Source organism: Sus scrofa, chromosome 1 (assembly GCF_054392235.1).
Source record: "Sus scrofa isolate SSC_HxYL_T2T_F1_AM1 chromosome 1, Sscrofa_HxYL_maternal_Yorkshire_Landrace_v2.0, whole genome shotgun sequence".
NCBI classification, from domain to species: domain Eukaryota; kingdom Metazoa; phylum Chordata; class Mammalia; order Artiodactyla; family Suidae; genus Sus; species Sus scrofa.
In genome coordinates this window covers 262,008,705-262,034,869 of record NC_139383.1, presented here as the reverse complement: position 1 = coordinate 262,034,869, position 26,165 = coordinate 262,008,705, and the positions used below count along the sequence as shown (strand labels likewise).

Here is a 26,165-nt window from a genome sequence, read left to right as displayed (position 1 = left end):
CCTTGTCATTGGCTTTGTTGCCAACTACAAAATGAAGCAAAACATCCACAGATGACTTAACCTCATTGATACAGTGACTCCTGGGCAGCTGTTCATAAAGATGTATGATTTAATGTCCCATTTTCTGTCTTTCTCTGAGACCTCACTTTGCTTACAGCAGGAGAGATGCCAGCTCAAGAACACAGAAAAGACCATTCAATCCTGCACAGCTGCTCCCACCCCACCCCTGGCAAAGGTTCCCTGAGCCAGGGGCCTCCCTCCTGTCCTGCATGTAATTTTTTTTAATGAAATAGGAAAATGTAAAGCTCCTAACTGGGGGCTGGACTCCAGAGACCAGGATGGAAGGATGCTATACCCATTTTGATGATGAGGATGAGTTTTTTTCTCAGATCGGTTAGCAAAAGTTACTCATAGAAACTGTAAGCACAGCTTCGTTTGCATTCTCTCTTTCTCTTTCTTCTGTCCTTCATGCTCATTAATATCACTGTACCCTGAGCATCACCGGGCATACCTCCCAACTACCCTATTTTGTTTTAATGTTTGCCTCTCCAAAGAAGGTGGCTTTCCACTCAATTCCGAAAGAGCTTGCTACTTCCTATGGGTGAATGCCTGGTTGGGTCCTGATCATGTGGGAGGGGCTCATAAACACCGCCAAGTGACTTTGTGGATTGGATATTGGCAGGTGGATGTGCCAGGTGATACTGGACCCATAAGGAGTTAAGTGAGGGTCATAGAAGGTGGAGGATCTAAGAAGCCACAGCTTGCCCTGAAGACAGTATAGGTGGATGGAGTCAGGAGAACACAACTACCAGCTTCTGGGCCAGGAAGAGACAATTAAAGAAGGGGTCATGGCCCCAACTAGGAAAAGAGATGAAAGCTTGTACATTCCTACAGGTAAGTGTCAACATACTCCCCAGTGATTGATGGTGACACAACAGAGAGGTCCCTTGAATCAAAAGGACAAAAATCTAATTGAAAAGACTAACAGGTGGCTCTGAAATCAAATCTCACTGATGATCATGATTTTGGTGGGTTTTTGGTGTGTTGTTTTCTAGATGTGGGCCTCTCAAAAGAGGACTGTAGCAGGTTGGGTAGAGTTTGTTCTATTCTAAAGAATTTTCAACAGCAACAAACTTTGTTCTCTTGTAATGTCAACAGACAGTACAAAAGACTTGGCCTTGAATTTGAGGTCTGGGGATATTAATAGCTTGATGAGTTTGTAGGTTTCCTTCTTATCCGAAATGTTGATTTACTTGAGAAAAACAGAGACAGGAGGCAGTCACTTCACTGTGTAAGTGAAGGGCAATCTGTATGTGGAAAGGGTTGACTCCAAGCAGCTTCCTTTATGCAGAGGAGAAGCCCAGCCTAGTTGGCTTTCATCAGGTGGCTGCCTGAACGTCAGAGTTTGTCAGCCTCCGCCTATGAAATGAATAAGAGTGCACTCTTCACTTCTGTGTTTGGTATTTTTCCCCTAACGCCTGCACTTGAACACCAAAGGTGTGTATGAGAGACACAGAGTGTGCCTCAAAAACACTAGGCTGGGTCACATGCAAAGTGGCTCCACTGGTTCTTTCCCATTCACACATCATGGCTAACTTCCACCGAAGCTGCTGATGGATGGTGTGGAATCACCAGCGGGGAAAAAAAGGTAAACTCCCTATTTTAAGCAGAGCTGCAAAGAAGGGCCAGCTACAGTGACTTCATGAGCACACAAGGTCCTACGGGCTTGGAGAAGAAGCTCCTGCAATGGAAAGGTTTGCAGTTGTCATCCAGGGCCAGGCCCATCCTGCTGTACAACACAGGGAACAGCCCAGAAAGGTTCCAACCCAATAGAGGAGCTGGACCAGGGTTCCAAGCAGTTTAGGTATAAACCCAAGGGAGAGGCTAAGAGACACCAAGGAGGTTATCAGGCTGCTATGGGTGTGTCTGCTTTCTTTCTTGACTGCTAAATTTTTTGAAAGCAATGTTCCCTGTCTGGAGACAACTCCAGAAATCCTTTACCTTGGCCAACCAGGATATGAAAGCCAGTGAATCAGCACAAAATTCCTACTGTGAGCCCCGTCATGTTCAAGGTGACCAAATAATTCATCATTCAAACTGGGGCACTCTTAAGAGGGGAAAGAAGATACCATTAATAATTGTACCAGGACAACAGGCATAAACCAGGACTGTCCAGGCTCAGCTGGGAAGTAACCTCAACCAACCCAAGTTATTTGTCTCACTGAGGTAAGGCAGTGGATACCTCAATAAATGCTAAGAGACGGGGACCAGCAGGCCCCGGGGAGGTTGGCACAAACCCCTGAGGCTGACCCCCCGTCTCCTGGCTGTGCAGGCTGTGGGGAACAACGGCTCTTAAGAAACAAACCACAGAGCAGATGACTTCCTTCATGGTCGATAGGAATGTCACGTGCAAAGATCACGTAGCCTATTGAGGGTAGCAGGGTAGCTATGCGGTTTTTAACTGTCATTTTAAAAGGCTCTTTCCTGCCCAACTGTACACTCGGGCTCGGTATCAGCCCAAAACCTACTTCAGTCTTCCAAGCACTGTGTATGTAACATTTCTGATTGCCCAGAGCAGACGCTGAAGAAGCAGCATGGTCATAGTTCTCTAGCGCAATAAAACCTTTACAGAGCAGGTCAGCAACGCTGGACGTCGGCTCCCTGGTGCCTGCAGGTGATTTCAGGGAGCTTAGGTCTTTCTTCCCCTGTGGCCCCTGCCTGGAATCTCTCTACATACCCCACATCTCATGCACGCACCAAGCCAGTGAGCTCAAACTAGACCTTGGCAGCACAAAGATCCACTCTTTGCCTGATCGGCGTCTTTGAGAAACAAGGCCAAACCGTCAACTCAACTCCAGCTGTGTTAAACCACAGGTTTGACACGCGATGCTGGAACCATGATGCTGGCCAGACAGACAGACAGACAGACAGACAGACACACACACACACCCGTGCCTGAACCGGAGTACCGTCCTCCATGCCGACGTTCACCCTTGGACACGTGAAAAAGGAAAGGAGGAGAAACTTACACTACTATCATCCATTCTCTCGCGCCTTTTAGATTTGTGTGTCTCATAGTCTTCCATGAGGGTCTGCATCAGATTCTTGGGCCGCTGCGTTCCGGCAGCTTCTTCGGGGGCTAAGTCAGGCTGCAAGCTGGGACCTTCAGGTGTGGGGGATGGAGGAGGTTTGACTTTCTCTATTTTCCCTGAAACAACACGAAGAGAACACCCTTTCTAAGCTTGTCTGCTCACGACTGCTTTCGGAAAGAAAACTGGCAAAAAAGCAACCTCTGACATAGGGAGCGGTAGCAGAACAACGGTTAAGTGCAAGTCATTTTATTCCAGGGATCAGAGCGCGTAAGGATAATGTCACAAATCCATCCAACACAGACCTCAAGGAAACCGGTTTTAAAGTCAGTTAGACCAAAGGGGGGCTGTCAGGACCTTTGCCAATATACGTCAGACAGAGAGACAGACAGACAGACAGACACTGGCTCTGGTTGTTTTGGGGACATGGATTCTGTCACAGATGAGAGAATGAGACTGTCAGAGGTGGTGGTGCCTTCAAACCTTAAAGACCCTTTTCTTACAGATGTGGAAAACTGAGGTTCTGCCAAGGGAAGGCTGTGCTGGGTCACCAGGAGCCAGCGACGGTACCCAAGTCTCCTGGTTTCCTTCCTGGGCACTTTCTTCTCTAGCAGAGGTCACCAATGGTCAGATAGCCAACCTGGGTTTTTTGTGGGGACAGCACGAGTGGGAAATGGACAGACAGCCTGATCGTCCCAGTGTTCATTCATTCTTGACCTTACCTGCCACGGTCCTGAGAGCATTAGGGTCTGAGATCCCAGATCTGAAGGAAACAAATGCCAACAACAACAGCTTCAATGTTGTAGAAAAGGGTACAGCAGAGTTGGGAAAGGCGAGGCTTTAGCTTTTGAATTTCCTGAGGAATTCTCAGGAGGAGGGGATCCGGTCCACGGTCACAGTGGGGTGGTGACGCCAGGCACGGTCACTAAGTTCACCTGCACCCGTCCCTCCTAGGAAATGCCTGGCCTTGCCTCGTGGCCCACAAAGGAGTGAGTGTTATTGCCAGAGGCCCCGATGCACCTCTGAAAAGCACCTTCAGGTGTAACAGTCATGATTTTTTCCAACTATGCTCCATGCGGGAGACACAGCTAGGGTCTGCGAACAAGGAATATAGAGAAAATGCACACAAAATACATGGGAGCCATTCAAGCACAAACGTTTGGAAGCCACCAAGGGAGGTTAAAGACCCACTTGACCCCCTCCAGACCCAAGATGAAGGCAGCTAGCTCATCTTTCTTCATCTTACTCCCCAAGCTGCCTGATGCAGCCAGAAGCCCAAGGGAAACCTGGGCTCCATGTCTCTGTGTAAGTGGCTATAGGCCTTTACTATAGCTCCTTGGATGGGATTTGGGAGGCTCCCCCCGGAGTTGAAGAAGCCCACGTTTTAACTTTTACTCTTCCATGAACCAGCCATGAGGTTGGCTGTAGGCAATCATGCACTTCAACCTTGGGCTGATAACTTACATACTCCAAGCGTCAAATTCCCTACCTAGAAACTGAGAATCTGGGGAGACATTGTCTTAGAAGCCCATTCTACCTCAAACATTTTGCTCTTCTATCAAATACATTTGGCAAGAAGATCAACCTTTTATTGATTTAAAGGGAAAAAAAAAGTATGTGGCTGGCACATTTGGCAATGGGGTGGGAAGTGGTTTTAACACAGAGGGCATTCCATCTACAGAGCCACCACTAAGTTAGTGACTTAGTGAAACTCATTGCTTTGACCTCAGTTACCCAGATCACTGATAAAAAGTCTTCTGATATTCATAGTAAGGTTATAAATATTTTAAGGACTTCAAATTCTCCCAGATGGTTTCTATTTTTTATTATGGAAATTAAGGAAAGCTATCATGACACCTCTAGATCAACCAACTACATTAAACATTTATCGAGATTTCACCACCCCTGTTCCATTTACCCTGCCTGTCTTCCTCCCACATTTCCACACTGAAATATTTAAAGCAATCCCAGACCTCAGGCAATATTACCTTGAATACTTAGCATGCATCCTCTGAAAATTCTGATGGACTTTTAAAATGAAGCCTTGAGAAAAGACGGCACAGTGGTGAGCACCAAGCTCTAGAGACAAACTGTCTTGGGTTTGAGTCCATTGCTTAGCAGCCAAATACCCTTGGGCAAGTAATTATTTTTTTTTAAGTTTTTACTTTATTTTATTTTTTGTCTTTTTAGGGCCACAACCATGGCATGTGGAGGTTCCCAGGCTAGGGGTCCAGTCAGAGCTGTAGCCACCAGCCTATGCTAGCTACAGCCACAGCAAGGTCAGATCCAAGCCATGTCTGCAACTTACACCGCAGCTCACAGCAATGCCGGATCCTTAACCCACTGAACGAGGCCAGGGATCGAACCCGCGTCCTCATGGATGCTAGTCGGGTTCACTAACCACTGAGCCATGATGGGAACTCCTTTTTAAAGTTTCTCTATCTAAAGTTTCCTCATTTGTAACACTGGTATGTTGATAAGATGTACCTACCTCATACAGTTGGCACAAGAACTAAGTTAATATTTACAAAGGTAATAATAATTAGAATGGCAAGCATCCACGAAGCCTAGTTACTGTGTTTTTGGAACCTCAAAGAGTGATATGTCCATAGAGTAAAAATGAGCAATTTCATAGGAAATTCTGCATAAGAAATCTGCAACTCTCCTAAAACTAGAAATAAATACCAAATTGGAAATGATCACTTTCCAACTGAGGGTTCAGATCATCTTCCACCTGCCATCAAACTTCTAGAAAGCATATTCTATATCCATTGCCTCTGACTTCACCATTTCATACATACCACAGTGGGACCCCTGCCTATAATACTTTGTTTATACTTCTGTGAAAGCCTTTTTTCACATATTGTATCATATTTGTTTCTGGTTAAGCTTTCCTTTGAGATTAAGCTGTAAAGTCATCTGAAGATAGGAACCATTTCAATCGGCCCTGAACCCCCTTATCTCATTTGAATATAAATTCCATTAGAGCAGGACCTTGTCTGTCCTGGTCACTGTGGATCCCAGCACCATCTGTGGTATTTGACACAAGGCAGGAGTTCGTGGCTGTAGAGTGAACCATGGCTGTTTAAAGTCCTTTGTGAACTATACAGAGCACCCACTTATTAAATGCTTGTGGACTGGGACAGAATTCCCAATACAGAATCTGAGGAAAGAGCTTCAATGTCTTCACCAAAGCATAAGAAAGAAAACAATTTTGGTCTATAGAACCACAGATACAATGGCTTTCAAGTAAAAACCAACCCTTTTATATGGCATTTCAATGATAGGCTTCAGGTCATTTCATCCTTACAACAACCCTATGATGTAGTCAGGGTGTATGTCCTGACACCTCTGAACAGTTTAGACCGTGGAGGCTCAGATGCTAACATCAGTCCCAATTACATGAGTTAAATCTGGAACCCAACTTGTGTTGCTTGCTGCTAAATTATATGATTCGGTGTGTGCTGAAAAAGAATTATAAGGAGAGTGAAAAGTTACTATAAGGAAGCCGTCAGCCATTAACCATTAAAGACATTTCCTGCTTATTTCCTAGCATTCCAGCAAAATGACACCCATCCTCAGAGTAGGTTTTACCAGGTATAGCCACTAGGGGTCACATGAGTAACAGGAACCAAAGGCTGGCTTAGCTGGTCTGGAGCTGAGACTTCCAAAGATGTGACTGAGAGTTCTGGGAGAGAACAAGAGGTTTCAGATAGCCAAGCCTACATCAGAGCCTGGGGAGAAGCTGTCACAGGTGCCTGAAGAAAGGAGACACTGTGTCCCATCCCCAGATTTCTGGTCTGCTTGATATCAGGGGAAGTCAGCTTGGCTGGGCTTCTCTGCTGGGCCCTGTGATCTCCATCCTGCCTCCAATATGATTCCAAACATGCACTGGAATCACACAAGCCATCAGAAAGACTGTTCCACACCCATCACTTTCCTAAGAATCCCTAGTTTGCAGCCTAATCGACTGTTTTCTTCTTGATTAGGATGGTGAAAAAAAATTCTTATATTTTTCCCTAGTAGTAGACTCTGCAGACAATACCACTATAGTGGGCCTTGAGGATAAAGACAAGAATGTGATACAAGAAATCTTTGGCACAGGCCTAGGAAGTCTGTCTCATCCTTGTCTATGGCCTTGGAAGCCCCCTTGAAATTCCTTGGCCCCAAGGACACACCCCATTAGACTCGCCCAACAGTGTTGGTTATCTCTGGCATTTGGCATGCCTCTCACCCAGCACTTCCCCAGTACCCCCAGGTTCCATCCCCACCTGCCCATCAAAACGTATTCTTATATATGTCTATTCACCTGATAAATGACGGAATAGCTGATGGTAGCTGAAAGTGGCCTCTGTTTTCAATGATAAACATCCTGCCCTCTACTTTCCCACCTGGGCTGAACACTACAAAACAGCTCTCTTGAAGGACCCCAGTCAGTGTTCCTGGGAAACATCACCAGTAAGGGTCATGCAGACTTCAGGGCAGACCTGTGTTGGCCTTGGCCAAGGGCTGGTACCTGACATTTAAAGAGCAGGTAGTAGGTGCAATGTGAGCTAGCATATACAGCTGGCATAGGAAGCAACAAAACAGAGCTAGATTGGAATTCAGAGTGGAAGGTAGAAAACATTTTCAAGTTCACTTCACACACATGATTGTGTTTAAACTATTCCATCTAGAGTAATTTGAGACTTAAGTATTTCAAAGTGACTTGGGATAAGCAGTCTCACTTGGCAGGGCTGATTTCAATGCTGTGTTTCTAAAATCATGTCCTATTACCTTAGCTTTGTAAGGTAGTCTTCATTGCTGCAAACAGTAAGAAAATCATGGCTTGAGTAAGTCTGAGAAACTCTTGACTGAAGAAAGCTTTAGAGATAAAAAGAGATCTCTTTACCAGAGGACTTCTTCAAAGTTTTAGTGCTAATATAATTGTGAATTTCTAGTCCAGGAATGGATGTGCAGCCTTTCTCAAATTTATTTAACCAAAGAATCTCATTTCATAGAATCCCTATTAATATCCCAAGGAAAACATTTTGAGAAATACCATTCTCTAGTGTATACCAGTTAACCACTAACCACTAACTTGTGGGCACAAGTTCAGCTAATAATTCAGTATGGGCACAAAGCTTAAGCGCAAGAAATTTCATCATTGCTTGTTTGTTTGTTTTACAAATGAGGCAATTTATTAACCCAGCATCATTTGTTCTAATGATTATTTATAGTTGCATATGTGGAAGCCACCAAAAGTATCTGACTACAGGAAAATAGTTACATTAGTTATGGCTTATTCAGATGATGGGAGTATTATTTAGCCATTATAAATCATGTTTCAATCTCTCAAATTTAGAGTGACAGTTACGGCCATGGAAAAATATTCAAAATACATTAAGGAAAAAAACAGGTTACAAAAGCAGAAATAGTGCAGGCTTCAGAGCTGGACTGCCTAGGTTCAAATCCTAGCTTGCTACTTAGTAGCTGTGTGAAGGAAAACAAAAGTATATACATGGTAAAAACTTAATCAGGATAGGATGAATGGTCTTGTGGGCAGAATAATGGCTTCCACAGAGATGTCCAAGCCCTAATCCCCCTGAGAATATGTTACCTTGCATGGCAAAGGGCTTTGCAGATGTGATTAAACTAAGGGCTTTGAGGAAGTTCCAGTTGTGGCTCATTGGTAACGAACCTGAATAGTATCCATGAGGACTCGGGCTCCGTCTCTGTCTGGCCTTGCTCAGTGGGCTAAGGATCTGGCACTGCCATAAGCTGTGATATAGGTCATGGACACAGCTTGGATCCAGTGTTGCTGTGACTGTGGTGTAGGCCAACAGTTGCAGCTCCAAATTGACCTCATTAACCTGGGAACTTCCATAAGCTGTGAGTGCGGCCCTAAAAAGACCCAAACATTAATTAATTAATTAAGGACTTTGAGATGGGAAGACTATCCTAGACTGTCCAGTTGGGTTTGATGTAATCGTAAGGGTCTTCATAAGAGAGACAGAGGATCAGAGAGGGTCAGAGAGACAGAGAAAGATTAGAAGATGCTATCTATGCTCTTGGCTTTGAAGATGGAGGAAGGGGCTACCAGCCAAGGCCTGCAGGCAGCCACTAGAACTGGAAAAGGGAAGGAAACGTATTTTCCCAAGAGCCTATAGAAGGAACACAGCCCTGTCAATATCTTGATTTTAGTCCAGAAAGACACTCCTAGTCTGTCTGAACTTTCCTAACAAAGTATCACAGATTGGGTGGCTTAAACAACAGAAGTTATTTTCTCACAGTTCTGGAGGCTGGAAGTGTGCAGTCAGGGTGCTGGCATGGTCAGGTTCTGGTGAAAGCCTTCTTCCTATCATGCAGAGGGCTACCTTCCAGCGGTGCTCACACATCACAGAGAGAGAGCTCTCTGGTGCCTTTTCTTATAAGGGCCCTAATCCTGCCATGAGTGCCCCACCCTCATGACCCCATCTAACCCTAATTATCTCCCAAAGGCCTCATCTCCAAATACCATCACACTAGGGGCCTAGGCCTTCAACAACATATTGACTTTCACAGGGACACAATTCAGTCCATAGCTGACACATTTCAGATTTCTGGCCTTGAGAACTGTAAGGTAATGCCTTTATGTTGTTTTAAGTCACTTTATTTGTGGTGATTTGTTACAGCCACGATGGGAAACTAATACACACATAGACCCAATGTTATCGTCCATGCAGGAGAAGAACTAGGCAGATAGTGGTTAGGATTACAAGTCACCTTTACTTTTATCTTTATTCTTTATTTTCCAATTTTTTTTCTGCAATAAGCATGGATTTACTTATTTATTTATTATTATGATTTTTTTTTTTATTGTCTTTTCTAAGGCCACACTCACAGCATATGGAGGTTCCCAGGCTAGGGGTCTAATCGGAGCTGTAGTCATTGGCCTATACCACAGCCACAGCAACTTAGAATCTGAGCTGAGTCTGCGACCTACACCACAGCTCACAGCAACGCCAGATCCTTAACCCATTGAGCGAGGCCACGGATCGAACCTGCAACCTCATGGTTCCTAGTTGGGTTCGTTAACCACTATACCACAATGGGAACTCCCATTTAATTACTTTTATTTATTTATTTATTTATTGGCCACCCCATGGCATGTGCAGCTTCCAGGCCAGGGATCAGACCTGAGCTGCAGTTGCAACCTATGCTGCAGTGGCAATGCTGGATCCTTAACCCAGTATGCTGGGCTAAGGATCAAACCTCCATCCTGGTGCTGCAGAGATGCTGCCAATTCTGTCGTGGGATCTCAGGAACTCCACGAATTAATTTTAAATTATAAAACAAACAAAAAAAAAATGTTTTCTAGTATTACTAGCCATGCTAAGAAAAGTAGATAGAGTTAGGCTTTAATCTTCAAGGACTAGGCAGAGCCACAAGCCTTTCTGTCTCACTGGCAGCATGGGACAGGCCCAGGGGAGCTATGGAGCCAACACCTTCTGGGGGCCTCAGAGAAGCACTGGTCACTTTTCTGGGACACTCATAGGCTGTAACACTGCAAGACAGACTGGGGAGCAGAGGAATTTCACTCCAAATTAGTAAATACCGTCTCCCATCATGAGTGGAAGAGAAAACTAGAACACATGAATTTGTGTTTCCTCTTTGTTTATTATAGTTAGGCCACTTTCTGGTCCAGAGAGAGGAAGCCACGTCCTGACTGCACTTCCAGATTTTCCAAGCAAGACGGAGTTCCCTGCACGTCCTCAGTACCCAGCTGCTGCCCACACCCTCATTCTGTAGGAAGAGGACTAACTTCTAAAAAGCCAAGAGGGTGGATTCCCAAAGTTTAGGAAAACTATTTGGTCAAACATTAGGATTTGGGTGATTATGATATTCCGTATGCATGGCGTCTGACGTCTTAAAAATCAAGGATCCTTTGTTTCTACATTTCTCAAAAGACAAGAAAAAGCCATCACCCACTCTTAGCTAAAAAGCAAACTGAACAAAGACGCCCACCAGACAACATGCCTTGGCCCAAGCCTCCTTCAATGATATCCTTTCTTCAGGGAGCCTTGCGGGAAGCTTGCAAACATCTAAAATGACTCTCAGATCACCAGAAAGAAGTGAGCTCAGACTTGCGTTTTGAATTCCATTTCCTCCCTGTACAAGGGAATATCCTGCCTGTGGGAGCCGGAGTCCATGGGCTTGTGTGGTTCCAGCTGTGACCCACACACCAAGAGCTGGTCCCTGGTCCTTTCATCTCCTCCTTTGAAGGCCCCAGGGGTGGGGGAATGCGATGATATGAATCTTTGGATTATAAGCCCAGTTCACAAATGAGAAATATCCTGCCTGGTGAAATGGGTCTGAGAAACTTGCAAAAATTATTACTTTAAGGTAAGGAGGGATATTGAATGGATTGTTGATATTGGACCATTCGTCTGAATGAAACTAGGAAATGAAAACTGGAGAAGGAAAGAGTTTTGCTTCTCTAAGAGAAGCATAGTTTAAGAAGAAAAACTTAATTAAACAATAAGAATGAAAATCACAGTAAGCAGCAATTCCCCCAGCAAGATCTTTGGGTTAAACACATTTCTAGCAATATGGTGGGCTTGACTCTACAAAGATGATCACCCCTCCCAAAGACAGAAAACATTTTCATGGTCATTTCTAATTTTATTGTCACCCAATAGGCTTCATAACAGCCTTTGTTTTTTAGAATCACAGCTGACTATTGTAAGCTAATTCTTGAACTCAAGATTTTGTAAGAGGAAACTTTAATTCTGAGAAAGTAACTATAAAAAAAATCTCAACTAGGGCTAGAAAGCAACTTTATAAAGCATGTTGTGCCATGTATGTCATGTATGTAGCTGCCAAAGAATAACTCATAAGTAACTCTGCTAAGGTTTTCTAGGTCTTAAAACATAACAATAACTGCAATCTCAAAAACAATAACTCTTATTGGAAGCCTTTTGTGCACCAAACATTGACGGTACTAACTTATTGATGAGGTTGGTACTGTTTTATTCCAATTTTACTGATGAGGAAACTGAGGTTTAGGGAGGTGAAGAAAGCTGGTCATACAGCTAACGAGGAGTCGAATCAGGATTGGAACTTAAGATGGGAATCCAGAGAAATGACTGTCGTGTTTCAGCACATAATAATCCTTGACCAGTTTCTTCACAAATGGTATGAATTTATATTTGAACAATGAAAATAAAAGACAGACTGAGAATACCTGTGATGTCAAGATGCATACCACTTTGGGGGAACAGCTTTGATGTTTACGTTCAAGGTCATGAGAAAGGAAGTACCATTGCATAGAACATGAATGTATTCTCTGGTGCTCTAATGGCCTGTCCTGCACACTCTTCCCACCACCGCCCCCACCCTCCACCCCTGAAGGAGTCAGGAGCTTATTCACAGAGAGGAAATGGATCTGAAATCCCAATCTCCCTAGGGAAGCACGCGGCAAGTCACCACGGTTAGTAAGAAACTGTCATATCCTGCCCTAAACTCCAGTAGTCACAGGGGCCTTCCTGCTCCCAGGCCTGGCTTAGATTAGCTCAATTTCTTTCCAGATACAGAGGAGGAATCTTTCAAGAATTAGGTCCTCTGATTCATCTTTTTGTTCTCAGATCAAGACTGCATCTTTCTTTGCATGTGGCTGAGTCAGATTGTTTTGGAAGCAATTCCCCTAACGTGGAGCATGGAGTAGCCAGGCATGAGTAAAGGGTATGGAACAAGGCCACCACATGGTGTGGCCGACACCCTGGGTCTACCAGAAGGCCCAGCACAATCAGCAGTGCTGGCAGAACCTGTCAGAGAAGGGAATGGCCAGAAGTGTAGTTCTTCTCCACAGTTCTCTGACCCAGAAGCCATGACCATGGGCTTGTCACAGAAGGAGACCAGAGTCTATATCGTCTCAAGAGTGAGGCTGATGGATTTAACCAAGGCAGCTGCCCTTTCCAAACCACTGAAGGGAATGTCCAAAAAGAACTTTGAGAAGTCTTGATCTCATTGCACACTTTTGCCCAAAATGCCAAATGCTACTTCAACCTAACCTTTTCTCACCAATTCTTCCCAAATGGTATGCATTTTTTTTTAAATGAATTTATTTCCTGGGTTCAGATAAATAAAAATACATGGAGTTTCTGGTCCAAGGCAAAAGGAATGACTTTAAAGAGCAAAAAGAGAACAGCACAGCATACTCATGGTATTCAATGACCACCAGATAACTAACTTGGCCAGCTTTGGCCCCACCCCACCAAATGTGTTGAGGTCACAGAGTGAATGCTTATCCTGGCTCATTCCGCAAATTAAGAAATGGATTCTTGGAGTTCCCATTGTGGCTCAGTGGGTTAAGAATCTGCTGTTGTCATTGCTATAGTGTAGGTTTGGTCCTTGGCCCAGGAACTGACATGTGCCATGGATGTGGCCCAAAAAAATGGACTTTGAAGTCAAATGAGCCTGAGCTTGAAGCTGGCTCTCCCACTTCCTGGCTGGGTGACCTTGGGAAAATGACCTAATAATGTCTCTGGGGTCTGGTATTAAAAAGGGAATAATACAGGATCTGGATCCCTTAGGCACCATTCCGAAATCTCAGAAAAGCTCTGAAAACGAAGTTTTACCATAACTTATGTAGCAGCACAACCTGACATGAGCTGGAATGAGGCTCTTCTTGGTCTTTATCATCCCGCTTACCAGAACTAATCCTTCCTAGGTTTCACAGCAGAAATTGAATTTGATGCCAGATGCTCTGTCCCAGATCCCACTGGGTGTGTTAAGCAATAGTACATGCATTGCATTGCTTTTCTAAATAATTGTGTATACACTTGACGGCCTTTCTAAAATCAGAAAGATAATCTGGTCTCAAGAGTTTGGATAATTTGGATTCTATTTTAGGGGGCTACTGGGAGGATTAAATGAGGAAATGAGAAATGAGGAAAATGTGTGCGAACTGACTAGAAGAGCACTCAGCTTTAAGGGCTTGGTAAGTCGCAGCTACCAGGACTAGCCTTGTGTCACCAGAGAATGTTCAGGAACACCAAAAGAAAAATAACCATCTGTAGGATATTCCACATTTGGCTCTAGAACCATCACACAACTAGCTGGACCCATAGGAGCTGCACGATTTACACCTACCAGAGTTCTCATTGTGGCTCAGTGGGTTAAGAACCTGACTAGCATCCATGAGGACACGTGTTTGATCCCTGGCCTCGCTCATTGGGTTAAGGATCTGGTGTTGCCATGAGCTGTGGTGTAGGTCATGGATGCGGCCTGGATCTGATGTGGCTGTGGTTGGGATGTAGGCCGGCAGCTACAGCTTCAATTTAACCCCTAGTTTTGGAACTTGCATATGTCACAGGTGTGGCCCTAAAAAGATTTAAAAAAAAAAAAATTGTACCTGGCCACCAGGAAAGGAAAATACTGTACACTACTGAAGGAGAGCCCTCTCTTACCTGGGCCTGGGAGAGAATCCTTCCATTAGTTACCCACAAAAGGTCTTCTACTGTGGAACAGTGAGGGCCTCTCAAGTGACATTTGGCCTCCTCCCGCTTTAGTTTAGCATGGAGTAAAGCCAACAAGCTCTGCAGTGTGAATATTGTGCTGACATAAATATTTTTTTCTCTCTAGGACTTTTTTTTGTGGTATTGGAAGATAATGAAAGGGAAAAAAACAAGACACAATCAATAAGCTTTACAGTAACATAATGATCACTTCATGTGCCATTGGGGCAGGGGGCAGTGCCCATGGCATGCAGAAATTCCTGGGCCAGGGATCAAATCTGCACCACAGCAATGACAGCACTGGATCCTTACTCCACTGAGCCACCAGAGACTCACTTCGCATGCCATCTCAATTCAAACTGACAACAGAAGAAACCTCTTGGAAATCTAATTTTTATAAGATATATAACTACCATATGGTAAAAGACTTGAACAGATACTCTAAGTTATGGGACTCGATATCCACATTTTCTCTCCATAATGTTCCCCTAAGCAAATAGTCTGACTTGGTAGATGAACTCAACACCTGGCATGAAAATGTAAGCCATTTCAACAAACTAAGCTAAGCATCACCTAACAAACTGGGTTTCTCTGGCAGGCCTAGAAATTGGAAGTGAAACCAGGATATCTAATAATAAGACCTAAGCAATGGTGAGAGAATCATCTGCTGACACCCTTCCTATGAAAAGACCTTCTGAAAAGGTCTAAATTGTAACTTTGGTAAAATGTTTGGGTTTTCCTCCCAAACTCACTCCTCGAGGGCATTTTACAGCCTTGCAGTCGAGCTTGTGCACCTGCTGAAGCGCTTCCTTTATCCTCTACTTCTAAGTACCATTAAGAGAAGGCCCGCATTATCAAGAGTAGGGCTTCGCCCAAAACACGCAGCGTTTGTCAAGGGGGTGGTAGGCCTTTAGGCGCACATAGAAAAGAAGCCCAAGGAAGGGACTCATTAAAGTGGGAAGACTTTTAATCCATCAATTCATGGCAGGACAGCTTTCAGGGGTGTGGAGATAACTGTCCCTTTGAACATGCTTGCTGGCCTCCCACTGACCACAAGACAAAGTCTAAAATCTAAAACTTTCCCCATGATTTACACAGCTCTTCGCTGTCTGGCTCCAGATCAACCCTGTTGTTTTGTTTTAAATCTCCTTCTTTAGCCCACCCCAACTTTATTTAAGCACCTCAAACATGCCACATTCTTTTTCTTTTCCTTTGGGGCCTTTGTAGGTCCTCTTCTTTCTGATGGGAACCATCTCCCCCAACACGGAACCCAACTTCTACTCCTTCAGTTCAAAGCTTAAAAGAGAGTTTCCCAAGAAAAGAAGACTTTCCGTGCTCTGTGCTTTCAGGCTCTCCATGCTTCTCTGTTAGAAAATTGGCACGTTTGTTTGATGTTTCTGTCACTGGACTGTAAGTTCCCTGAGGGCAGGGATTGTATCTGCCTTGTTGGTTTCTGTATGAATAGATGCCACACAAACCCTATTTAAGTGGACTGTCTTCCTTTAAAAATCACTTAAGACCCAAGACGATTAAATTTCCAGAAAATTTTTCCTAAAACTCGGTCTTTGAAAATGATCGTATTCTTTTAAAAATAATAACCCCATCATCCATCATCCTGAAAGGCAAGGAAACCAAAAGCAAGAGCAAGTATCTTTTCAACACCTGGGAAATGGTTGGGAAGAATTTCTCTTTTCTTATCACATCCTAGCTCTCAGTGGATTTTACTTGCCTTCAGGTTTTAGGATTCCAGCATGTCACCAGCACCATTTCTACCAGAGGAGATGTTAAAAATTACATTTTTCATCACCTAATATCAAACTGTCAATGTGAGACATGCAACAAACCAGCTGAGTCACCTCTACTGGCATGAAATGTGGAGTAGTACAGTAGGAACGTAGCAATAACTCCATTCACAGAGCCGAAGGTGGAGCCAGCAGTTTTGACCCTGACCACGAATGGTCCCATTTGGCTGCTCAGAGAGATGCGTCCGCCTCTTTCTGATCACGAACTAGGAAGCTGACTGGCCAAGCATGACTCTAAATGTTTCCAGGCATGGATAGAAAAAAAATTGCATTCGGCATTCAATTTCTTTCAGTCCATGTTGTAATTCTGGGAAGCCCTGCCACCCACTTTCAATGTTCTAGAGATAAACAAGAAGAAATGAGGTGCACACAACGTCATTATCATGACTGTACTCCATGTGACAACCAGACCCAAGCAGTGTGCAGACGTATATGAATGAATTACCACCTTACCTTAGGAGAGAAAAATCAGTCCCATGGGGATGGGATATAGGAAAGGAGATGGACATTAGCAGAGGGAAAGTACAGGGGAAATCAGCCCAGGGCTGCTAGGGTGCTGAGGGCAGACAGGACTCTTGGCTTGTTTTCAGCCTGGCAGGGAACCCTGATAGACCACATCAGGTCAGGGAACTAGGGGAAAGTGCTGAAATGTCTTAATTTTTGGTTGTGTGGTAGAAGTAAGGTGGGGGTGGGATGGGATGGAATATGGTAAGGGGTTCGATTAATGGGTGGAATGAAGAAAACTGAAAATAACTACTGTGCATATGCAGTGTATAGGAGGTTCTGCAATGAAGCAACGCAAAGGGGGGCCAGGTAAGTGGAATCAGCTATAACCGACAGGAAGGTCATGGTACCTGTTTGCCACGTGAGCAAGAAGTTTCTGAGATGCCTGCAGAGGCTTCCTCCACTAGGCAGATGGCAGGCTCTTAAGCAGGCCCTTTACAAACACTTACTTGGTGAAGGAGATTGGGCTGAATTCAAGTGGTAGGAAAAATTTTCCTAGGATACAAAATAGAATGCCTAACTAGCATCTCTGTGCCAAGCCAGCCCACAGCAAGAATTTAAAGTGAACTTGACTAATAAGGATCTTTGGGAAAAGCCACTGTTAAGCTTACACAAAAAGCCTCCCCCGAAAGTTTTCTTTGCCTCAAATGCTTAGCTGGCCACTGTACCCATGACCTGAAGGAATTAAAAACCCTATTAAGAAAGTCACCGTACTATTCCTCTTCCTGGTCCCTTCCCCTTCCTGCCTGAACAATTTAATCCAATTAGGTGGGGCTGAACAGGACGGGAAGGTGGGAGGAGCCACAGTGGCCCAGAGTGGTATGCTGGAGCCTGAGCAGGATGGGCAGAGATGGGTGACCCAGAGCAGGATGTTGGAGCCCAAGCTGCGCGAGGAGGGTGTTGGTGAAGGGAGACAGCAGTGGCCACCCAGAAAGTGATGCTGGAGCCCATGTTTGGTGAGGAAAACACCAGACTGGTTCCATAAGGGGGAGAGGATTGATCAAATTATAAACATATTGAGGATGTTGGGAACCAGGTATCTTGTTGTCAAGGAAGAGGTTACAAATATGGAAAGAGAGAAGATGAACCCTGTGGTATTAGATTAGAATTAAAAGTATTAGAGTAAGGAGTTCCCGTCGTGGTGCAGTGGTTAACGAATCCGACTAGGAACCATGAGGTTGCGGGTTTGGTCCCTGCCCTTGCTCAGTGGGTTAACGATCCAGCGTTGCCGTGAGCTGTGGTGTAGGTTGCAGACTCGGCTCGGATCCCGCGTTGCTGTGGCTCTTACATAGGCTGGAGACTACAGCTCTGATTCGACCCCTAGCCTGGGAACATCCATATGCCATGGGAGCAGCCCAAGAAATAGCAAAAAACCAAAAAAAAAAAAAAAAAAAAAAAAAAAAAAGCATTAGAGTGAGTGCATGGTTTTCAAGATAGGTAGGTATGTAGATAGATAGATCAATAGATCAAATCAAAAGAAAGGAAGGAAGGAGGGGAGGAAGGAAGGAAAGAAGAAAGGAGGGAGGGAGGGAGAGGATGGATATGTATTCTCTAATTCAGACCACCAAGAGTGCCTGGGGGCAGCGCCTATCCAATAGCGATGAGCACACCAAGCACCAGATCTTGGTTTCTAAATACCATTCTCTACTAAAAGGAACAAGTGCCTTTTGGAGAAGGGGCTGATTTTAGAGTTAGGAAAGTATGAGACTGGAGCATCTCATGGTACAAGAAAGTAAAGATCTGCCTAAAGAATAATGAGGACATGTCAAAAGGACATGAAGTCAGCTTCAAAGGGCTCCTATGCACTATATCTGAACCATTAAAGCTAAAAATAATAATATAAATGGATTATAACCCGCTAAATATAACAGGAAACCTTCTGTCATGAATAAATGAATGAATAGATTTAAAGTCTGAAAAGGAGTGGGATGAAAATTATATCATGCCAAAGTACCTCCCCACAAAATATTTGTTAATGATAAAAGGAAAAGGTTACTTTCCTGTGCAGAAGCCTGGCAGACACTCCCTCAATCAAGTGATCAAAATTAGTATCACATGAAAGCGTTAACATCTGTCCCTGTAATGGGACAAACTGACACCATGTACTACCCGATTGGATACAGTGAGAAGAATAAACATCAGTTCTGTGGTACTTCTACCAAAGACGTATAAACTGAATATAACCATGTGAAAATAACAGACAAACCTAACTTGACAGACATTCTATAAAACTGGGAGTCGTCTGAGCATCATTTCAGTAATTTAATCTTAAAATACTGGAAAGCGTTAACTTGTGTCATTACAGGTTTGATGGAAGCCAGGTGTCAAGACGGGATTAAGACCTGGGTGGACCAAGTTAAATGCCAGTAATTATATGTTAAGACAACATTTCTTAAATTATCTCTAGCAAAGGAAGAGTTTTTCCACCCAATTCATTGCAGTCCAATACTTTTTTAAAAAAATACAAAAATCCCACATGTGGGTTTGAGGACAACATCAAATTGCTTCAAGAATTTTCAAATGCTTACTCCCAATGTCTGTACTTATCTCAGCATGGACCAGGAATACTCATGAAAACTCTGAGCAGCCCTTCTCTGTTGTGTGATGTATGGATCCCAAGTGCCATCATACCCAAATGAGACATAAAAATTGCTCATCACACCATTATCCATAATAATAGCAACAATAATTATGACTGAAACTAACATCAACCAATTAATCAACACCTATACAAAGTATTGAAGATAGGGACTGTCCAGGCAGTGGGAGGAGATTAGAGGCTTGTCTGTATGTATAATAACTTAGATTCTCCAAAAGGGTCACCAGATACAAACAGATGAGATCATCTTGATTCCAAAGTAACTGCTTAACAGACTTAACAGGGGACTTCACAGAAGACAAACACAGTCTTACAGAAGATGGACAGACAGCTTTTTGGGGGTCAATCTGTAACACCAACTCTTAACTGTCATTGATGGGAAGAGACGCAGCACCCAGAAGGGGGAAGAAGAAGACATCCTCACCTCATTTAGGTTTGATTTAACTGCAGACACTGAGGGTCAAGCTACTGATACCAAAAGACGAGCTGACTCTGGGTCTGTGCCGCACACAGCCTCTCCCTCGGCCAAGAGGCAGCTCCTTCAAATAAAAGAGAATAATTCTCCGTTCTAAACCGAGACCAGAGCAGAAGGACAAGGAAGGGGCTATTACATCCTCCTGGAAACACCATCCAGGCTCAGGATTCTCCAGAGGACACTGACAGTTCTGTTGCGTGTCTAATACTGAAATCTAGGTGCCAGTGTCCCATGTCCTGCCTCCTGCCACACTGATTTCAGCCACACACACACACACAGGAGGCTCCACACAGAACTCTGAAAGCTGAAACCAACGACGCCCATTTCTGCAGCATCTGTCTCCGGTCTGTGGAACTTCACTTACCTGGAGCAGTTTTGTAGCACGGTGTTGGTGTTCGGGAGGGCAGTGATGGGGCATTCTTTGCCCTGGGGCTTGGGGTACTCTGCAAGACTTGCCTCTGCCTCTTCAGCTCCTCTTCCCTTTCCTGGGCGGCTCGGATCTCTTCTTCAATCATGGACAAAGTCCGCTGCTTCCTGGACCTCAGCTTGAAGGGCCCAACCATCACATCGGACTCTTGAGTGGCCAGGAGCGAGGCTGTGCTTCTTAACTCAGCCGCCTCCGAGTACTTGCTGAAGTAGCTCCCTTCCGGCCTGGTCTCTTCCATGTTTATGGGGCCACTGGGCTGCACTGCCGGCAGTGTCTGGGAGGGCCCCCTTTCCCTGAGCGCCCTGTCTTCAGTAGGCAGAATCTTTGGCAATACATCCCTTTTCTCTTGAACAGGAGAGGACACCTGAGGTGGTTCGAACATGCCCTGAGGCTTCTCTGAGCTGGGAGCCCTGGTTCCAGCTTCCTCTGCACTGGCCTGAGGTCCCTGCTGTTCTGCTCTCCTCTTGTTGGTTTCGGACGCAGCTCTGTCCACCTGCTCGGCGATGGCTTGTTGAATGGCATTCTGCACCAGGAGGCCCGCCTGATATTCCAAGGGGTCATCAACTGAAGGTGAGTCTCCCAGGGTGGACGAAGGGGAATAGAAACCATGATCACTGTACAACTTGGAGACGCCTTCCCCTCGGCCCTCGGATGGGTTGTCAGTTTGGGGAGTCTGGGGCAAAGAAAAATCGGCGAGCGAATTTTCCTGAAGGGCACTGGTTGTCTCATTGGAGGCCCCACTGTCACTGATGTTGTCCATGCTGAAGTCATTGGACAGGGTCTCCAGGACCGTGGTATCCTGGGACCTCACCGACAACTCATCCAAACCAGAGTCAAGCTCCTCTTGGGTCAAAGAGACATTGACTGACCTTGAAAACTGATCCAGAATCCCAGGGTCGTCATCCTTGACCACAGTGAGGACGGCCCGGGCACTCGTAAACTCTCCATCCTCGGCCCACAGTTTGGATAAGGGCCCGCGTTTGGAGGCCTCGCTGTATGGCCCTTCCTTCGCCTGAGGAGCAGTGCTGCCCTGGCCGCCTCCTCCTTCTCCAGAGGACTGGCTCTCCGGGGCACAGTGGGCTTTCTGTCCCTTGGCTGCAGAGGACTCTTCAGGAGGTCCCCCCGAAGAAGCCGGTCTGGAGATGGTTAGCGTCTTGTCTGAGTGGATTGACCCCAGAGGCCTATAGAAGGGCTTGATGGAGAAGAGCCTGGGTGTACTCTGGCCCTTGGCAGCTGTTTGCCTGGAATTCTCCATCAGCTGGAACTGTTTACGGGCCGCAGAGAAATCTATCTGCTCCGTGACGATGTCTTCCTTTGGGTTTTCAGTCATGCTGGAAGGTTCTCGAGAGGATGCAGGGGTGGCACAGGGTGGTGGCTGCTGCTGCTGCTGCTGCTGCTGCTGCTGCATCAGCAATTGCTCCTGCTGTGCCCTCCTCTCCTTGCGCTCCTTGTACTTTTTGTGCGACTCCAGATGTTCCTCGTCCAGCTGCTCCTCAATGGTCTTTTCCTGGGGAGGGTTCCACCACTTTGCTGCGATGCCAGGATTCTTTTTCACAGCCTGACTCCGGATGAGCTCTCTCCTCTCCTTTTCCAGCTCCATCATCTCTTCCGAAGGCCGCACTTTTCTGACGCAGTACTGCTCTTTCTCATTCTCGTCGTCCTCGAAGAGCTTGGAGGGCTTCTTGTCCTCATGGAAGGCACGCAGCTCGAACTTAGCTTCCTTCTTCAGCGTGGTGAGGGTGAACTCCCCATCTCGGGAGGAACCCCGTGAGGTGGTGGAGGAGCTGGGGCTCACGGGCATCTGGAGGCTGTCGCCCGGCAGGTCTCTGGGCTGCTCGGGGGGGTGGCCATTGGCCCTTCCACCCTCTGCCATGGTGTCAGAGTTGCTCTGATGGAGCTCAATGTGAGGTGGCGCCTGCCTGCCAGCCACTCTCTCCGTGGGCTCCGGCTGGAGGGCCGTGTGCGCGGGTGGGCTTGAGCTGCCTGCCAAGACGGCTGCTCCAGGCTCCGGGGAGGAAGTGCCGTTGTAAGTTCCGTCCACAGCAGAATCACAGCAGTTGGCCTCCAGCACCTCGTCTAGATATCGGATCTCTCTGGCCACATCGTTATCCAGAGATTCATGGTGATCAGGGAGGAGGCCATTGTGGGGGGGCGAGTAGAAAGGGGAGGGGTGGTCCAAGGAATGCGGAGTGGAGGTGATTCCGGGCACACTCTTACATTCTGTAACAGAGACCTCAATTTCCATGGTTTTGTGATCTGCAGGAAGAGAGTTGGTGGCAGGCTCCAGGGAGTTGGCACTATAGTTCTCTCTCTCGCTTTTCAGCCGGATATCATCCTCAGACAGCTCAGGAGGCTTCTAGAATAAAGAGAAAACAGAAGTCAGGGTTAGAGACCACGTTTCTTATGGATGTGAACCTGAAAACTCAGCTGATAACTGGAAGGAACATTGAAACAATAAGATCTTTTGAATAGAGGTTTCTCTTCTAAAAATCCTTCATATATTCATGCTGTTGTGGTAACAGGCACCTAAAAGTCTTGATTTTACAGATTCCATTTTATTTCCTGAGTGTCCAGAGAACTTTCCATACATGCTAGTCCCATCTTTAAAGTAAATTTGGGAGCTCCTGTTGTGGCTCAGCAGGTTAAGGACCAGACATTGTCTCTGTGAGGATGCGGGTTTGATCCCTGGCCTCACTCAGTGGGTTAAGGATCCGGAGTTGCTGCAAGCTTTGATGTAAGTTGCAAATGGGGCTCAGATCCAGTGTTACTGTTGCTGTGGTATAGGCCCCAGCTGCAGCGCCAACTTGACTCCTGGTCCAGGAACTACCATGTGCCCCAGGTGTGGCCATAAAAGGAAAAGAAAAAAGTAAATTAGGATTTTGGTTATCTGGTGACATTGCTCAAAAAACCGCTCAAGCAGGAAGAGCTCATAGAGCCATTGTACCCAAATTTTTCAAACTATTACATAGCAGATTTTGGCAGAAATGTATGAGAACTATTTGTATGTCCCCAACTATAAAAAGAAGGTCCTTTTGCAGGAACAAATCTTGAAAACATGATTCTCTGCCAGATGTAATGTAATTCGTAGACAGGAAGCTTTGGGGAAATTTTTTCCAAAATAAAATACTGGAAAACAGTAGATCTCATCAATGGCCCATTAAGAGCTCAGCACCCTACTGCCGTGGCCATAATTGACCATGTGTATTATAAACACAACACCAAAGCCACCGACCGACCACACAGTTCTGTTCTCAGGGAGGATATCAAAACAACACTCCTTAATTAAGGAGTGAATGTTGCTTTGAAAAGCTAGTGGATGGTGGCACCTCCCATTTGGTTCCTATAATGCTTTATATGTGATAGCTCTGACTTTGTGATTAAATAAGACAACTACATTTTCTTAATGTTTTTATCTTAGCTTTTTTTTTTTTTTTTTTTTTGCCTTTTCTAGGGCCGCTCCCGCGGCATATGGAGGTTCCCAGGCTAGGGGTCAAATCCAAGCTGTAGCCACTGGCCTACTCCAGAGCCACAGCAACACAGGATCCGAGCCTTGTCTGGAACCTACACCACAGCTCACGGCAATGCCGGATCCTTAACCCACTGAGCAAGGCCAGGGATCGAACCCGCAACCTCATGGTTCCCAGTCAGATTCGTTAACCACTGAGCCACGATGGGAACTCCTATATTTTCTTAATGTTTTTAAATGCCTATGTTTCATCAATAAGCAATTGCATGTCACTTTATGTGACAGCTGAGATTAATTTTCAAACTCTAAGGTGATTTTTTTTTTTCCAGTACCAAAAGATTCTGGTTTCTCTCAGAAAATTGAGAAGTAAATTGTGAGCTTAACTGAGTTCCCCTCAAAGATTTCACTACCACTTTTGCCAACTTTCTTTCAAGTCTCAAGGCTATAGGGTGCCTGGTATTACTGACATAGTCACAATGCAAAATTGCAATCGGGTATAATTTTCATTTATTTAACATTTTTGAAAGCTGAAAGCATAAGATTAAAACACCACCTTAGGGTGACTCTTAGGGGATTAATTTCAATCTTCTTTCAAGGAAAGTGAACAATTATGGATTTGCTTCTAATACCCAGAAAAACCTGAAAGTTCTTCCTAGGTGTTTTGCATTGCTGTCAGAATGTTGAAAAACCTCATGGTCATGCATGAACTGGAAGGTAATCCATGAACTGGGAGTTTTCTTCACTGTGTTTCCCACCTTTCTCTTTATTTATTTATGTATTTAGTTTTGTCTTTTTGAGGGCTGCACCCAAGACATATGGAGGTTCCCAGGCTAGGGGTCGAGTTGGAGCTACAGCTGCCAGCCTACACCACTGCCACAGCAACATGGGATTCAAGCCGCATCTGCAACCTACACCACAGCTCACAGCAAAAACATCAGATTCTTAACCCACTGAGCGAGGCCAGGGATAGAACCTATGTCCTCACGGATGCTAGTCAGATTCGTTTCCGCTACACCGTAACGGGAACTCCCCACCTTTCTCTTTAGACTTGAATGAGTATTCCTTCTGGTCTCGAAGGGCCTTCCAGTCTTGACCTGGTCTTTGTCAAGTCTGGTACTTAATATTCATGTTCTCTAATACCTTGATTTTATTTTGGACCACCATTAATTAGTAGCTCTTTTATCTTTAGAATAAACTAGCAAGGATGTTGCTACTGTCCTTTAAAAAACATTCACCAAACTTGCTTTTGGTAAGGCAATTGTCTGTAACTTCTATGTCATTTAAGAATTACAGGAAATTTGGGAGTTCCCATTGTGGCTCAGTGGTTAACGAACCCACTAGGAACCATGAGGTTGTGGGTTTGATCCCTGGCCTTGTTCAGTGGGTTAAGGATTTGGCATTGCCATGAGCTGTGGAGTAGGTTGCAGACACGGCGTGGATCTGAAGTTGCCGTGGCTGTGGTGTAGGCTACAGATTAGACCCCTAGCCTGGGAACCTCCACATGCCGCAGGAGTGGCCCTAAAAAAAAAAAAAAAAAAAGAGAGAGAGAGAGAGAGAATTACAGGAAATTTGAATGGCTAAAATGTATTGGCTGCCATTCAAACTTCAAGAACACCTAGGCCAAAATTACTCCAGTCCATGAAGAGTTATTAGTGGCTTAATCTGATCAACAAAATGAGACATGGTTCTACTGTGGTGAGACTCAGACTATTCCAGACCCTCACTGCTCCAGCTTCATTTGGCCAATGAGTCACTAATATTCTTCATGGGAAGAAGTTGAATGTTCCTTCTATCTCTCTTTTTTTTTTTTTTTTTTTTTTTTTGTCTTTTTTTTTTTTGCTATTTCTTTGGACCGCTCCCGCGGCATATGGAGGTTCCCAGGCTAGGGGTCGAGTTGGAGCTCGACCACCGGCCTACGCCAGAGCCACAGCAACGCAGGATCCGAGCCGCGTCTGCAACCTACACCACAGCTCACGGCAACGCCGGTTTGTCAACCCACTGAGCAAGGGCAGGGACCGAACCCGCAACCTCATGGTTCCTAGTCGGATTCGTTAACCACTGCGCCACGACGGGAACTCCCCTTCTATCTCTTTGACTTTTGGTGGGGAAGGGGAGGAGGAGGTAGGAAAAGAGTGGGAAGCTGCTGGGGCCGAAATATAGTTCATAATCACAGCTCTACTGAAACATAAAACACTCTGCAGCAGTTGACATGAGAGGAAAGAGGGCACTGTAACATTAAAAGAAGCTAAAAGGCAAATAATTAGTTCTAGGGTTTATTTAACCATTGATTCAGTCATTAAAAATGCAGGAGGCTACTCAGTAGGGC

General features: G+C 45.2%; 1 protein-coding gene across 26 annotated transcripts in view; it reads right to left on the bottom strand.

The window, feature by feature from the left end:
- The window catches only part of PALM2AKAP2 (PALM2 and AKAP2 fusion), a 508,785-nt gene that overhangs the window by 12,900 nt on the left and 469,720 nt on the right, over nt 1-26,165 (bottom strand). For 17 of the 26 annotated variants that reach the window (XM_085013412.1, XM_085013470.1, XM_085013841.1 and 14 more), the window contains 2 exon segments: nt 20,311-22,729; nt 3,030-3,208 (listed from right to left, as the gene is read on the bottom strand). In XM_085013412.1, the coding sequence (XP_084869538.1) occupies nt 3,030-3,208; nt 20,311-22,729 (2,598 nt within the window). 26 annotated transcript variants of the gene reach the window in all.